This window comes from Pagrus pagrus, assembly GCF_965226575.1.
Source record: "Pagrus pagrus genome assembly, chromosome: 2".
In the NCBI taxonomy this organism is placed as follows: Eukaryota; Metazoa; Chordata; class Actinopteri; order Spariformes; family Sparidae; genus Pagrus; species Pagrus pagrus.
In genome coordinates this window covers 33,378,707-33,394,161 of record NC_140186.1, presented here as the reverse complement: position 1 = coordinate 33,394,161, position 15,455 = coordinate 33,378,707, and the positions used below count along the sequence as shown (strand labels likewise).

Genomic DNA, 15,455 nt, shown 5'->3' with positions numbered 1-15,455 from the left:
ACCCAGCTTAGGAAGCCTTCATAATGAGTAAACAATGTGTAAAATCTGTGTATGATCTGATATGACCAGAAAAGCCCTTTCCATTGTATTTTATATATCAATCAGTTAAATAGCCGCAAATGATTTCCCTCACAATGAACCCAGAGCCCTCTGGCCCCTGAGGATCTGGGGCCCTGGGGCAGTTGCCCACTCTGCCTTGTTGTAATCCTGCCTTGCATATTCACTTATGCATAATCAATTACATCACCACAGAAGCAGTTGACACACATTAGGCTGGAGATTTGTGGAGCCCTGGAGTCCCGGGGCCCTGGGGCATTTGCTCAGTTGGAATTCCAGCATTGTACTAATGGTTATAATCAAGTCATTAAATATAAAAAAGATTTTCATTAGGGATTTAAAAGATGAGTCATGATACTGATCTGGTCTCATAATGTCCCTCTAAGGGTCCTACAGCATCTTAGCTGTTTGAATCTATGAGCTAAGAAAGGACAAAGGGGAGCAAGTCTCGCCTTTAGATGAGCTTCTTTACCATGTTGCTTGTGTTGCGGTGTGCACAGGGGGGCAGTGTTCGGTCGTTAATTGGCTCTCTCATGTAGAGAAGCCTGCCGCTGATTGGTCGCCTGTGAAACATCTGTATCCATAGTTCCAGCTGCTCGTGTCTCCGGCCAGAAAGAAAGCTGCCGGTATCTAAGAGCCCGAGTGTTAACAGCCGAGTGTGGCTTCATAACCACGCTGCCATCGATCGCACAGGACGGGATTAGACCAGATCCCGATAATAACACACTGATGTGTGAACTCAGGCCTTCATGTCGTACCAGACATGTATGACATGTTTAAGGGGGGAGGGAAAGTTGTGTGTTGAGTGAAATGTTAACAGTCGACTGTCAGCCGGTTCCAAACACAGCTTCATCATTATGTCACATTACAGCACGCTTCTCGTCGAAGAAGGCACAGTCAGCCAAATGATTTTTTTTCTTTCCAAGTCGCCGTGAGGACGGTGTGTGAAGCCCATCCCACTCCGCTCCGAAATCCTCTGCGCCTGCTGTAACGCAGGAGGCGTTTGGCGCTGGACCTGCCGGCTCCTCACCCTCAGCCCGCCGCCGTCCCCTCCAGCATGCCGCCGCCGCTGTAGGCACCGCAGCAGACACAACGCAGCTCGCCGCGCTCCTGTGTTTCTATATTTAAGGTGACCGACTCGAGTCACGCTCCGCCCGCCGCTGGCCAGCCTGTGTGCCCGGAGGCAACGTGAAAAAAATCGCCCTCTGCCTGGATATTCAGCTGTGAGAGCGAGCTGCCCGGGCTCTGACGGACTATTGATAAGTTTTCAATCAAATCGATGATCGTTGCGTCAACCGAGGGCAGTCCGAGCTGCCAGCTGGCCGCGAGCGAGCTGATGTCTTAATGGACCGCTGAATTGTTAAATGCCAGCGATGAGTGCTGTGATTTCCCTCCCGTGATACAAGATAGCTTATCTGGAGCCGCAGTCAGCCGCCTGCCCCGACGCTTTTATGCATAGCCTGTGCAGGGTCAAGATGCAGTTTCGGACTGTGCTGGACGTGAAAGTCGTGGACGTGGAGAAGAGGCGCAATCCATCCAAACACTACGTGAGTTGTCTGCCTGCCTCGTCTTCATCCATGTCACCTTATTGCCACCTTGTCCCGTTCAGATGTGTGAGCGGCGTGTCTCTGGCCTGTTCACAGCCACAGCGTGACACCTAAACGGTGCATTTAGTCCACCAGTGTAGCCTAGCTGCTGCTGTATGTGGAGACCACGGCTAAGCTATGCTCAGTGTTACACTGTTCAGCAAAGATACCTGCTTATGAATCATAAACCATTCCAGACCATTAAGCTAACCCCTCACAGTATTCCATCTGACCAAGTTCATCATCACAGGTGAGCTGTCACAACTGTGTGCTGTCAGATATGCAGCCGGGCACCATCAGCTCTGATACCTGCTAATGTGGGTTATTATCTTCACCATGTCAAGACTATCATGACTCTGTGACAAGTGAGACGGTATATGAATTTACACGCATTCATGTTTAGGGTAAAGATGATTCATTTCACTGCCATCACCAAAGGATTAAATCCATGTAGTGCCAGCTGACCATTTTATTCTAGAATTTTATTTTAAGGTGGAAGCAAAACTTCCACAGCCAGAGAGATGATCTTCAGCCTCTGTTCCTCAATAGTAGAACATTACATTTATAAGAATCTAAATTATATATCCTGACATTTCATTTGGATTTATTCTGTCATCTTCGTTAATAATTCGTCAGACCTCATGTTCAGCACTTCCTGTCCACAAATGGACAGTCTGCGAAAATGAAAACTGTTTTCGTTCCCATAAATGTAGAAAAGCATCTTCTTTGATTGATTTGTCTGTCTTGGAAATGATTGGATCCTGAAATGATTCTGTCACATAAAAACATAGGGTCTGTAGTTACCACTTGCCATTTAGTTGTTCTTCTGCAGCTTCTGATCATATCACATCACCTTCATCAGCAGATGGAGTTTGCCTAGTTGTCTTGGGGTTATAGATGTTTAATGACCTTGTTCTCCTCAGCACTTTAAGGCCTCCTGTCAGTGTTGCTTACAAAATTGAGATTAAAGATCATTCTCGCTTCAGCAGTTAACAAAACAATCTCACCACAAGGTCCATATAGCACCAACTATCACCTTTCAAATTCACCCTTGTTTGGTTTGAATCCTGTTTTAATAATCAATTTGAAAACAAAATGCAGAACACTATTCTCTAGCAAACAAACCACAGGCAGGCCTCAGTGATTATTATTACCTTCCCGATCCTTACCTCCTGTGGCCTCCTTCATCAATACCACACTTGTTGTAAGTGAGAGTCTGTGTATGGGCTCTGCCCTTCATGGCCCCCAGTTCAGAGCCTATTTTGAGCTCATAGACAAGTCATAATAGATGACTTGCTCATATGCAGTTGCACTCCTGCAGGGCATAATGACATGTGGACACAATTAGCACACTGACTCTTTTTTCAAAAGGAGGGATTCACATGGCTCTCACCATATGTGCTCCTTTGTCAGACTTGAAGTGTGATGGGGATTTTAGACATGTTATACATTTTCTCATGCAGAAGAAAAGTGCATTCGTGAACTTTGTATAATGGCACCCTAAACACTGTACGGTACAATGAGTGTATATTTTTTCAGAATTGGATGTCCCCAATTAAACTGATACCTGCTGTACATTCTGACACTGTGCAGAGCCCCGGGGCAAAATTGACAACCCCAGTCCCCCCTTCCCCCATTCTCTGGGTGTTGTGTGACTCCACATGGCAGCTTAGTTACATATATTTTGCCTGGAGCTCTGGAACTCCTTTCTGAAGTACTACCTGCCCCCAGGTTTGTTGTGTGCCAATTAGTTTGTGTTTACTTGATTAAACACAAACCTATTCACGCCCCATGTAAAAACGATATCAAGTGAAATAATAATGGTCTTTAAACTAGATGTTGACATGGCTTCAAGATTAGGTAATAATGGAAAATGAGCCTTAAGGCACTTCAGTTAATATTGTGCTTTAGTTGTGCATATTCCCAAACAAATCAGTGTATTCATTATTACATCAAACGATAGTACTTATAGTTAATAGTTATATAAGAGCCCCTGATGGCTTTGGCTCGGTGGAACATGTCCACTATGCGTGGGCTGTAATTCAGTCTTGTAGATGGCTTAGCATAGGTGACCCAGCATAAAGAAAACCTGTCCAGGTGCACGCTTTAATCTCAGACATCTCACATTTTATTAAAATGATCAGCGAGAAGTTCTTTAAAGTGCCTCAGAGGAATGAGTGTCTCTTACTTGCAGCTGTTCCACTGAAGGCAGAGTGGTCATTCACTCATCGGAAAGTTGGTTGTTGGATCGCCTGCCTCTGCTGTCTTACATGGCAAAATACTTGTCTGGTGTTCCATCGGTGTGTGAACTTGCCTAGCCTCACCACCACTGTATGACTGTGTGTGCTGAATGCTGACTTGTGTAGTACAGTGCACTGAGTGGTTGGTAAGACTAGAAAGGTCTTTTTAAAATACAGCCCATTTACCATTTAACTTGGTATGAGTAACCTTTTAATGCTAAGTTAGACTAAGATCTGGTGTCATGGTTGTTCACTTTCAACTCAACTAAGGATATCAAATGCTCAACAGCTTTGATAACATAGGACTTTTGTATGAAAACACATATGCTGGTGGTGGACTTGATAATGTAAGTTTCAGTGATGAGGTTTATCCACATTTCAAAACATGTTTGTCCTCTGCAGACACTTTTGGTTTTGTCCAGGTTTGAGATATCTGTCTCTTCGGTTTTTGCCTTCAACACAGTACAATAAAGGTGAATGGGATTCAAAACATGAAACATTATGTTGAAACAGCTTCACAGCAACAACAATCTTTGATTCCTTGTAGCTCTTGTTCATATGGAAGTCGAATGCACTTCTTGTGAGTCACTTTGGACAGGTTTCTACCCAAAAAAATGTAAAGAACAATAACAATATAATACATCTCTTTCAAGAAACAACCACGGCTGTGCTTGCCAATCCACAGAGTAAACAGTTTACAATGATCTACTTACTACAAAGAAATAGTCTGTATTAAATTTGCAAAAATTGTGTCGAGTCGATTATCCAGAGTAACAAGAAGTGACACATTGCTTTTAAAGGTTAAATGTAATATTTCAGTGCTGCAAGCACCAAAAACACACGTTTAATTTATTTAATTGACCTCCAATGTGAAAAAGTCACTCAAATTTTTGCACAATTATTCAAGGACTAGTCTGACATTTTGGGATATGTGATTATTCGCCTTCTTGTGGAGAGTTACACGAGAATACTGATAACTGCCTCATGTTGTGTTAACCTATAAGTATGCAGGCTATTAGCTTAGTTGCTTAGCATTAAAAATGGAAGCAAAACAACTAGTGTGGTTTGGTCAAATGTTCAAAAATATCCCTCAAGCTCACTAATTAACACATTGTATCTTGTTTTGTGTTTGTGTTTTTAATTTGCACACATACAGCAATGTAAAAATGTCAAGTTATGGTTTTTACATCTTGCCATTTTGACAGAGCCAGGCTAGCTGTTTCCCACATCCTTCAGTGTGTATGCTAATTATCACACGTTAGCCTACCTCAAGCTACATACATGACGCACACACAGAAGAATGGTGTCAATCTTTTCACCTCACTCTCAGCAAAACGGAGAGAGATGAGAAGATTGATACCACCCTCTTTTATGTGTCAAGTATGGAGGTGGTATGGAAGTTTATTCTAGTTACCTCTAGCTCCACACTGAGTCAAATCTCACTCTCAGCAAAATATTAAACTATTAAAAAAACACACATTGAAAACAAATAACTGGGCAGAATCCTCTTGTGGATACAGACAGGAATGAATGGTTCGTTGTACATATACAGTATTATGTTTTTAAATCAACAAGGGCTCTTAATGCACAGTTATTGCTTCCACAGAGTAGTTTAGTAGTGTAACATGAGCTTCCCAGATCAGTCCAACTCTATAGGTAGGCTTGCTGAGCTGTAGTCAGGCTTCCAGGAAAGTATAACAGGAGCTTCTCAGAGCTGAGCTGAGCTGTTCTATGTTTTGGGCTCCTCTGTCTCAGCGGGCCAGTCTGTGGCCTAGTTTCCCTAGCTACCCTGTCTCATGAGACAAGGCTAGTCACTGTGAGAAGAAAAAAAGAGGGAAAGAGGGAAGAAGAGAGAGAAAACGAGAGAGACACAATCTGTGGCACCCATTGAATCTCATTTGTAATGTTTGTGAAACCAGCTGGAAATGCTTATCTTGCGAGAGGAGGGGGTATGAGACTCTGGGCTCTGTCAAAGGGAAGTGCTCGTCGGACCGTAGGGAAAGCTGGACCGCTGTGTCGCAAACGCGCATCCCACGCACACACTTTCTTCTCCTGCGAGCGATTTGTGTGTATGTGTGTTTGCAGGCGGAGGTGATAAAAGATAGTGCAAGGTTGGGCACGGCCATGTTTACTTTAAGTTTCTGTTTCCCTACAAGTCCCAGTCCCATAACATTTCATTTTCTAGAGACTCCTGTGCTGCGCAGAGGCCCAGACTGTAAGACGGTGTTGTTATTTGGCACCATAAAACATCTCTTCAGAGAGCTGTTCCCCACTCAAATATTTATTGGCCTATCAAACACAGAGTGATCTCGGTGAAAAGGGTGCCTGTTTTCAGATGCTCACCCCTGACTGAGAGGTGCAGGCTTGGGGGAGAGGTTTATGAGGCTGGCTTTCTTTTGGATTGGTCATTGTTTGGGATAGTTTGACGACTAGCTGGGAGTGCTCAAAGGCCATGTGTGTGTGTGAGAAAGAGAGGAGGGTGAGTCAGGAGCTCTGCTGACGTTTGTTAGAGAAGTCACTGATCTTGATGCTCAGTTTTATAGAGCCCTAACTCTGACACTGATACTGACATGAGTGTGTATCTGTGTTGCATGCAGCAACACGAGTGGCTGACAGAAGCAGCGGATGCTGTCGTCCTTGCACTGTTATTACCGGGACCTCACATGCATGCTGGGGGTTGTTTTCATGTGTTAAATACCAGATGTTGTTTGTTATCACCGAACATTTTATTTGTCTCCTGCAGAAGTCTTAGATGCATGACAACAGCTCAATTCTGATAGCAAGATGTCTCCCACACCCTTCTGCCTGCTCTCAGGGTGAAAGCACATGTCGTTGTGCTTGAATATGGCCTCCAGGTCCCCGGCAGTCTTTTCAATAGCTTGACTTATGATAACGTCATCTGGAAATGGCGATGCTCTGTGGAGAGACAGAACATGTGTGGGCATCATGTGCGGCCTCAACTGTGCTGGCTCTTGTTTTGTTTTCATGGGAAAATGACCTGAACTGATCATTCTCAACAATACTGGGTGTGTTGTTGTGCCATTTTAGTCATGTCTGCTGCATGATTTTGTGTGAGAAGAAGAAAGACAGAGACAGAAGAGGAGGAAGAGAGAAATTGGAAGAAAAAAAAGAGATAAAAGAGATGGAGTTGCTCACAGCTCTCTGCTTGAGATTACTAGATAGTCAGGGAAATTGGCAAAAAAGTTATTAGAATCAGACTGGCTTGATTAGCATGAAAATATGTTCTTTGTCTACCAAAGCACTCCAGTAGGATTTATTAGAAATGATTGACCGATTAATAATACATCCACCAGGAAGTACATTAAAAGTTATGTCATACTAAAATATTTACACAAATACGTCAATTAAAGGAGTGCCCTAATGATTACTGAGCTTTGGGGGCTCACTAAAGACAAATTGAAAAAAGAATGGTCAAACTCTGTGCAATGGCAGCAGAGATATCCCAACTGTTAGTCCCATGTATGCATTGGGCTCCAGAATCACCAGATCCTACAATTCCCATAATGCATCTCATTAGCATCTTTTACATGAACCTTCCTGCCTCAGTCCTCATGTCTTTCAAAATCCATTCTCCAATTTTATAACTCAGATAACTTAAATGTGTAGTCTTTCAAGGTGCAATATGTAAAAACTGGCCATCTGTTGAATCGCAACAAAATCCCAGGCAGCATATCACTAACAGTTAGTTAGCTGTGCATATACATGTAGCGACTTGGACCGGGAGTTCGGAGAACAGGGATGTGTTGGTGTTCATGCTAGCAAAGGGCTTTGGACTAGGACGGGACAGTGCTAGCTGGTTAAGTATGCTAATTTTAGTAGCTATCTCTGCAACAGAATACATAGATGTAATAATGTCAAAACTTCAAAATCTATCATTTTAGATTTTTGTTGTTTTCAACTAAGATTCTGATATTTTGCCCCTTTTAGCCCAAGCCAAGAAAACACTGATGGCATCACTATGACATCATCTGCCTTTTTTCCTTTTTTTTTTTTTTGCAGGTGTGACAAAGCTGTTTAAGTGCCAAAAAAGCTATTTTAAATGAATAGTACTCAGCAGATCTTGGTCTGTAAATCAAAATTAAACGAAACAACACATCCTTTCAGAGGTTATAAGAGGTTGTTTCAGTATTGTTTTTTATGACTGTTAAAGCTGCTGTAATAAATATTTTTATTTGATTTACAATGATTAAATTACAACCTGTAATGTCTTAGTCACAAACTCAATTATCATCTGACTCTGCAGTTCCCGCTCTGTTTTAGGGAGCGTTTTAGCATCTTTTAGCTCATGGTTTTGGTTTTATGGCCCATGACCTTTGCCTTTTGGTTCACTCTTAGGGTACATTCACATGAAATGTCACAGTGATGTTGGGAAACACTGCAGGCTTGTGTGGCAGTGTCACTCTGTGGTATGTGTGTGTGACGTGTTGGGGACCCCCACTGAACAGTTTGCCAAAAGGAGAAGCTGCTATGTTGTATTGCTACAATAATGCTGGTGCTACGTGTGATTGTTTGTCCTCACCGATGGACTAAAAATAACAGTAAACAAACAACCAGGATGCGAGGCAGATCATTATTGTGTGTTTTAAGCTGGGGCACAAGAGCAAACCGAGTGATCACAAGTGAAACATCGTGCTACACAGAGAAATGGCTGTTGCATTCCTTCTGGAGCATTTAGCCATGCTAAATAACATGCCCTGCTACTGACCCATTCTGTTCTGCCTATGATCTGCTGTCATGACTCTACCACAATAGGTTAAACATGCCAGTCCTACAGTGATCTTGTTTTAGAGTGGTGCACAATGCCAAACTGAGTGAATACACATGACACATTAAGTTACAATCCACTGTGCGTTCAGTCATTTATGCTGCAAGTTTGATTGCCAGCATTTGTGACTGGCCACTGCAATGTGACGCCGGGCTGCGTTTCTCCAAAAGTTGAGTCGGCTTCAACTCCAAGGGTGAGCTCCCTGTGGCCAGCACCACAGCAGCCAGAATGGACTGCCCTTATTAAAATGAATGGCAAAACCTGTGTTTTCGCCGCACTGCCTTATCCAATGTGAATGCAGCCTTACTTCTCTCACAACCTTGTTTCTAGCAGCAGCAAATGCAGTTGTTTTTAGCAGTAACCTCTATAATCCACTGTTCACTACTTGCCCAGCACTATAGACACAAGTTTGAGACTAGCTTGTGAATATAGTGAATCATTTAGCAGCTGAATATCCAGACATGTCCTTCAGGAGTTGGCAGAAACAACAACAGAGCTAATACGCGAGTGAATATTGGACTTACATTTGCCACTGGACACACATACGACTCCAAATCAATGCTAATGTTGCTAATGTAGACTGCTGGATGTGTAAATAGGCAACTGTTTGCTAACATATTCCCAATATTAACTTTATAAGCCAATAATTTGTCATTGTTGTGTCAACAAATTGTTCCATTGATTTGAGTGGCCAAGACAAAAACATTAGCACTGGCCTTCCTGAAGACTTATTTTCTATTTGGAGCCATCAAAGGTGCACAGGATGTACCTGCTGTATCCACTTTTCCTAAGCACCCCATGATAGGCACTTCCTGTGCCCAGCACAAAGGCACAGAAAGCATGATTGGACCATTTCAAAGTGGAAGTCAGCACAGTTAAGGAAAGTCGAGGCGTCGGCCTGGTGTGTGGTTAATAAAGGGCACTGTTTTGGCAGCAGAGACAAAAACTCTGTCTAAAGGGGGTTTCCAAAGACCCCCTGCCAAAGCCTATGAATGGAATTGTACTCCAGTTTATTTCACTCTTGTGACATTTTCGTTGGCTTTGCAGAGCAACAGCTCAGAAGAATTTGTCAGGCTTTATTGTCATTTGTTAACCTCTCTGGCTAGACTGAAAGCAGAAACTGACTGTATTAGACAAGTGAGTATATTTAGAGCAGTTGTGGTTCCATGTGGAAAGATTTCACTCCCATTCAGAGAGAATTTTTCCAACCTGACTTTTTTGTTGTCAGATCTTTTGCGCTTTTGCTGCAAGTATGATGTGTGTCTGTTTAATAGGTTACTTTAAATATAGAAGTTTAGGCGGGGTTCACTGCATTTAGTGGCTGGGCCCACATTCTCTGCCCAACCAAGCACTCCGCTCTTTGCCTTCTTCACTTGAAAGGACTTGGTCCTGGCTTTCCTCTGAAACTGTAAGTTGTTTTTACTCTTTATATAGTATCCTAACTAACTCCTGTGTTAAAGTTCATATTATTAGGGAAAAGAGAAAGCTGTTAACTTGACATGAATAATCATAGCTGTTTTAGAAGAACATGATGAAATAATCAGAGGTTCAATTTGTACTGTCGTAAGAATCCATGTTCTTTCCTTTGCTTCTGAGCATGAATAAAACTTTTGTTTTCAAGTCTGCTTCCTCTGTGGGAATAACAGATCTTTTCTTGCTATCTGGGACATTCAAGCCCCCAAAGCCTTCTTTGAGTTGTTTAGTTTTTTCCCCTTGTTTGTGTTTTCCATGTTCTGAATCAGTTGTTAGATTTTTAGATATCAGAAATGGAATATTGACATGTGACTGCCGTGGAATCTGAGGAAAAACACGACAAGTCTTTGATCGGGAAAAGACTCCTTTTTCAGTAGCAGCTATGCACTGAAATACATGTACATGTGGTCAAACTTACTCATGACTTTACAGTCATCTCATAATCATGAGTTATGGTGCAGCCTACTCATTGTTTCCTAATCCCACGATTCCATCACCTTCCTGTTTTCAAATAGGAGTGGTTGTTAACAGCTGAGTGTTCGTAATCAAAAGATCATGCAGAGCTTTCATTTGGTGTCCTCGCCCAGATTTCAGCACTCAATCTGGAATTGCAGCAATGCCCTCAAGACGTGTTGGTTGGTCCAGACATGCCTGCTGTGGAAGAATGTCTTGCAGCAATCAAGAGATAATGTTTGACTTTTTATCTGGATATCTGTGGTTCTAAAATCCAAGAACATGGGACGACCTGTTGCTGTTATGCTTCCAAATGAATTATGTCTCTGTTGCTGTTGTGTAAATGGCTTATTTATGTTCCATCTTGTCTTATGGAATTGTAGAGGGATGTAACTGGCAGAGGGATAATTAGTTTTTCTGTTTGTAACACCTTAATCCCCCTTATTTAGCATTGGTAGTAGCATATAATCATTTAATACATTTTTTGTAACACATTATATGCGCAGATATAAGTCTTTATTAATGTTTTTGTCAACAACTATAACTCCTCCGGTGGACAGCCACAAGTGGATATTGTGTATAAACTAAATGGCAATATAGTTAAACACAGTTTAAAATATGTCTTCATAGTGGAAGTTATAATTGCTGAAAAATACTATTTAATTAAACATCTTCTCATAGCTGCATACAACATAACATTTGTAACAAAAATGTATATGGTGGTTATAAATGCAAAATAAAGGGACCTCAATTAAACTGTTACCATTTTGTTCCACCACTGCTTGATAGAGGGCATTTTGGCTGTACTTAACACTCATGACTGGATGTACTTGAGATCTGAGTCAGCTCATGTTGGCTTAATTTAATGTTGTTGCATGAGTGCGTCTCATTCCTCATGAAAAGGTGAAGAAAAAGCAGCTAGCTTGTATCATGCAAAATGATATGATCAGATCTCATTACAGGCACGTTAGAAGATGTTTACTGCTGGATGCTCCATCTATATGGAGAGGCAGCAGCCCAGACTGTTATGATTTAATGGCTGTGTTGACTCTATTTTGAGGACTGTAGGGGGGCGTGGGCAGACCATGGATGTTTTTTGGTAGTGTTTTCCACTACGGTTGCCATCACATATCCGTCTGTTTCTTGGGTTTGGATCTTTATATTGAGTCCTGTCTTATACCTCAGCTCAGTGTGGATTAGATTCTGAGTTGAATTGACTGGCCCAGAGGCATGATGGTCCGAATTATACTCTGGCATACCGTTGAGGTCAGAGGAGTTTATAGAGTGCACACGCACACGCACACGCACGCGCACACACACACACACACACACACACACACACACAGAGCTACCATCCATGTTGCTGGCCAGACTACACTTGTACCGATTGGCAATCGGACCGATATTCTTTTAAGATAACAAAGATTTTCTAGGAACAAACATAAGCTAACACATTAAAACAACAACATTTTTGACATATTGTCACACTGGATCTGATATTCTGCTGCAGAGTTGTCTGCGGCCACAGATTCCATGTGGGCCTGCTAGAGCCAGAATGATAATCCAGTAACAATACATCGATATACACACATTTTTTGCAATGAAAGTTTGTGACAAAGATTTGTAACAGAGGCAGGATACTTTACAGTTTAACAATAACCTTTACTGCCTCAAATGACATCAGTGCGCTGAAACAGTAAACTCGGATGAGAATGGGAAATTTAATTGTTATAAATTACCCTAAGCATTTGTTTCTCTTGTTACGAAATAAGTGCTTTTTGATAATATATTATTAAAAAAAAAGAGTATTTTCAGACTATGAATAGAATTGAATGTTTAAATTCAACTATATTGTTTCTGGAGCAGCAACTCTAAAGTTTACAACCGCAAAACTCCCTATAAACTCAATAAAATCTCACTGGAAACAATGTCAATAAAATAAATAATATTCCTGACATCAAAATACTGAGTGAAGTTTATAAAGAATGAAGAAGACAGACATCAGTCAGTATCGGTCCTCCTTCCTCTGCTGATGTGGTTCACTACCTGCAGGTACTGCTGGTGGAGGGAGGAGGGGTTCATTTGTCTCAGCCAGCAGCTGAGTTTATAAGAACTTTTAAGATACTGGTAGGTGGAAAAATAAGCTAAACAGGTAGACGGCTTTCATTTTAGCGCCCCGGAAGCTTGTCTGCAAATATATAACACCATTAGTCGAACAAGTGTGCTGTGCTTGTGTTGAGCATAGTGGTGGTGAATGAGAGCTTGCGGAAAGAGCAGATTAAAATATTGCTTTCTACATGTTTACACGTTTATGCTCGTTGAACAGGTGTATTGATAAAGTATTGGAATTTTACTCGCAAAGTTTTTATTGCACTCACAATAACTGCCGCTGTCCTCAACTCGAGTAAACTGTGATGTTCACCTGCTTCACTTTACTGTCTCCCCATGAGCCTCTCTGCTCAGGTCACTTTGCTCCGTGTGTGTGTGTGTGTGTGTGTGTGTGTGTGTGTGTGTGTGTGTGTGTGTGTGTGTAGGAGCTCAGCAGACGAGAGGCAGTAACATCGTAATAATAAATTACACCGAAACGTTAAGCACTGATTAAACTGTTGAGGTGGGAGCTTATCAATATAACAGTATGTAATAATTTAGCCCAGGTGCCCATTTAATGCTGGTTTTGGTGCCCGTCCCTCCAGAAATGTCAAAGATATGCTCAGGCAAGAGTTCACCGCTAAGCTAGCAGCTCTGCGCACCAGCGTTTTGAGCTGATTTCAGCATTCTAACATGCTCACAATGACAACGTAGCCATGCTGATGCTTAGCAGGTGTACCCTGTTAACTTTTTTAGTTTAGTGGGTTAGCATGCTAGCATTTGCTTATTGGCACTAAAGACAAACCACAGCTGAGGGTGATGGACAATGGCCAACATGATTAAAAATGGCTAAGTCATTAAATTTGTCGGTATTCGGCCGTTAACGAAAGTTCTCAACATAAAGACCTGATGATGTTGCTTGGTGAAAAGTTAAGGGATCACCAAAGTTATCACAATTCATTCTGTGGGGGTCTGTACCACATTTGAATGCAGTTCATCCAGTAGTTGTAGTAATTTCACTCAAAACCACAGATGTCAAACTCTTGGTAGCAGAGGAAAAGTAATGGGGTCACCAAAGTCATTGGGATACATTGTCTGAGAGGACTAAATTACAGAAGTTTGGGATATTTTGCTGAAAAAGTAATATCGTAGTACTAGCAGGCTTACACCCTCAGTGTCAAAGGCCAGGACAACCCCTCCATTCCCTCTGAGGCATATCTTGTCATTCTGATAAGTCCCTATCAGTATTAACTGTTATACAGCAGAAACATACAGATATTTTGGGTATTTGTGCAGGTGAAATTAAGTGTAGCCTTCACATACAGCTTTCAAAGGTAGGATGAAGTGCCTCGTGACATAAGTACACCTCAGCCAACAGTTACCTCACTTTGCCATGCGTGGTCTTTCAGGTTTTTTGTAATGTAGTCACTTTTCTTTAAGAGATGCTTTGTTACTGAGAAGTTCAAAGAGCGAATCTCTATACCCATGAGTTGTGTTGTGCTACAAAAGTCACAAAGACTCTTGGAATCATAACTGACTGTGGCTACATAAGCCAGTTTTTGACTTTTTTGTTTTTGTAACCCAACAGAACCCCGGGGAGCACATTTTCATAGCAGCAAATGCCAAAGCTAATCGCTGTGGTGACACCCTACCATGCTAAGAACAAGTTTGTCAGTGTAGTGTGACAGTCACAGCTTCTGGATGCCAGTAACTGTGTTTGCATGGGACCGAACATACTGCAGTGGCTCCTTGCCAGCAGCAGCTGAGCCCCTTCCAGCAGCAACAAGGCCTTTTAACCCCCCGGCTTTGTTGTGGAACCTCTTTTTGTTTCAAGCTGCTGCCCTTCGTGCGTCAACGTCAGGGTCTTTCACTCGACCTCATTCATCTCGGCTCTGCTCTGGAGGCTCTTGGCAGATACAGAGAGTTGGAGTGACAGTGTAAGATCAGTCAGACAGATGAAGCCTGCTGGAATAAGGAGCAGGAATGGTTCACGTTGCCTTTATTCAATCAGAATGCTATACATGAGGCAAAGTCAGTCGTTTCTGTGTTCTCAGCGACTTGATGCTAAGTGGATTTCTGTTTGCACTGTGTTTGGGCCACTTAACTGGAATGCCTTGGCCGGGTGACAACATCTTGTTTTATTGCAAATCACTTGATAATGGCAATTTTAGCTGTACGTTGAGTACACGCCGGATGTATACAGCTTTGTAGTGCTTAGTGGGTACACAATCTACGGAAACATCATGAATGCTTTTGTGTAGGCTGTTGTGATCTGGCAGCAACAATGGAAAAACGGCAAATCTGTGTCAGAATTGATGGCTTTTCTTCTGTATTTTAAATAAGTGTTGTAATTTCATAATGGTAAACACAAAAAGGGAAGAAAATAGTAGAATAGAATCAGTCAAGAATAAAATCTCCACTTTAAACAGTGTTACCACATTGTTTTGTTCAAGTGTAGAACAAAGTGCAAGAAATTACATTTTTGTGAAGCTCTTAATGGTTAGTATTTGTTGACAAATTTCCTCATCAAAAAGACAATAGCATCTGCGTTAGAATGCTTCAATTCTTTTTCCTAAGCGATCTCTTGGGGTCATGCATTGAATCTCAGAAGCAAAGGTGGAAGTAACCCAGGACCAAGATAACGCTAAAAATAGCTCATCTTCTCACCATGATTATACAAATCAAGTAGTTCTTCTTCTCTACAGGGCCGGCTGTAGCTCAGGAGGTAGAGCGGGTTGTCCGGTAATCGGAAGCAAGATACTGAAACCCAAA

At 42.0% G+C, this 15,455-nt stretch overlaps 1 protein-coding gene across 5 annotated transcripts in view; it reads left to right on the top strand.

The window, feature by feature from the left end:
• The first annotated feature begins 599 nt into the window (after positions 1-599).
• Positions 600-15,455, top strand: part of sh3pxd2aa (SH3 and PX domains 2Aa) — a 117,365-nt gene continuing 102,509 nt past the window's right edge. For 3 of the 5 annotated variants that reach the window (XM_084342246.1, XM_084342245.1, XM_084342243.1), the window contains exon 1: positions 600-1,604. In XM_084342246.1, coding sequence (XP_084198372.1) covers positions 1,509-1,604 — 96 coding nt within the window. In that variant the 5' untranslated portion in view covers positions 600-1,508. The remainder of the gene's footprint in view (positions 1,605-15,455) is intronic. The other 2 variants (XM_084342247.1, XM_084342244.1) reach the window with 1 other exon arrangement.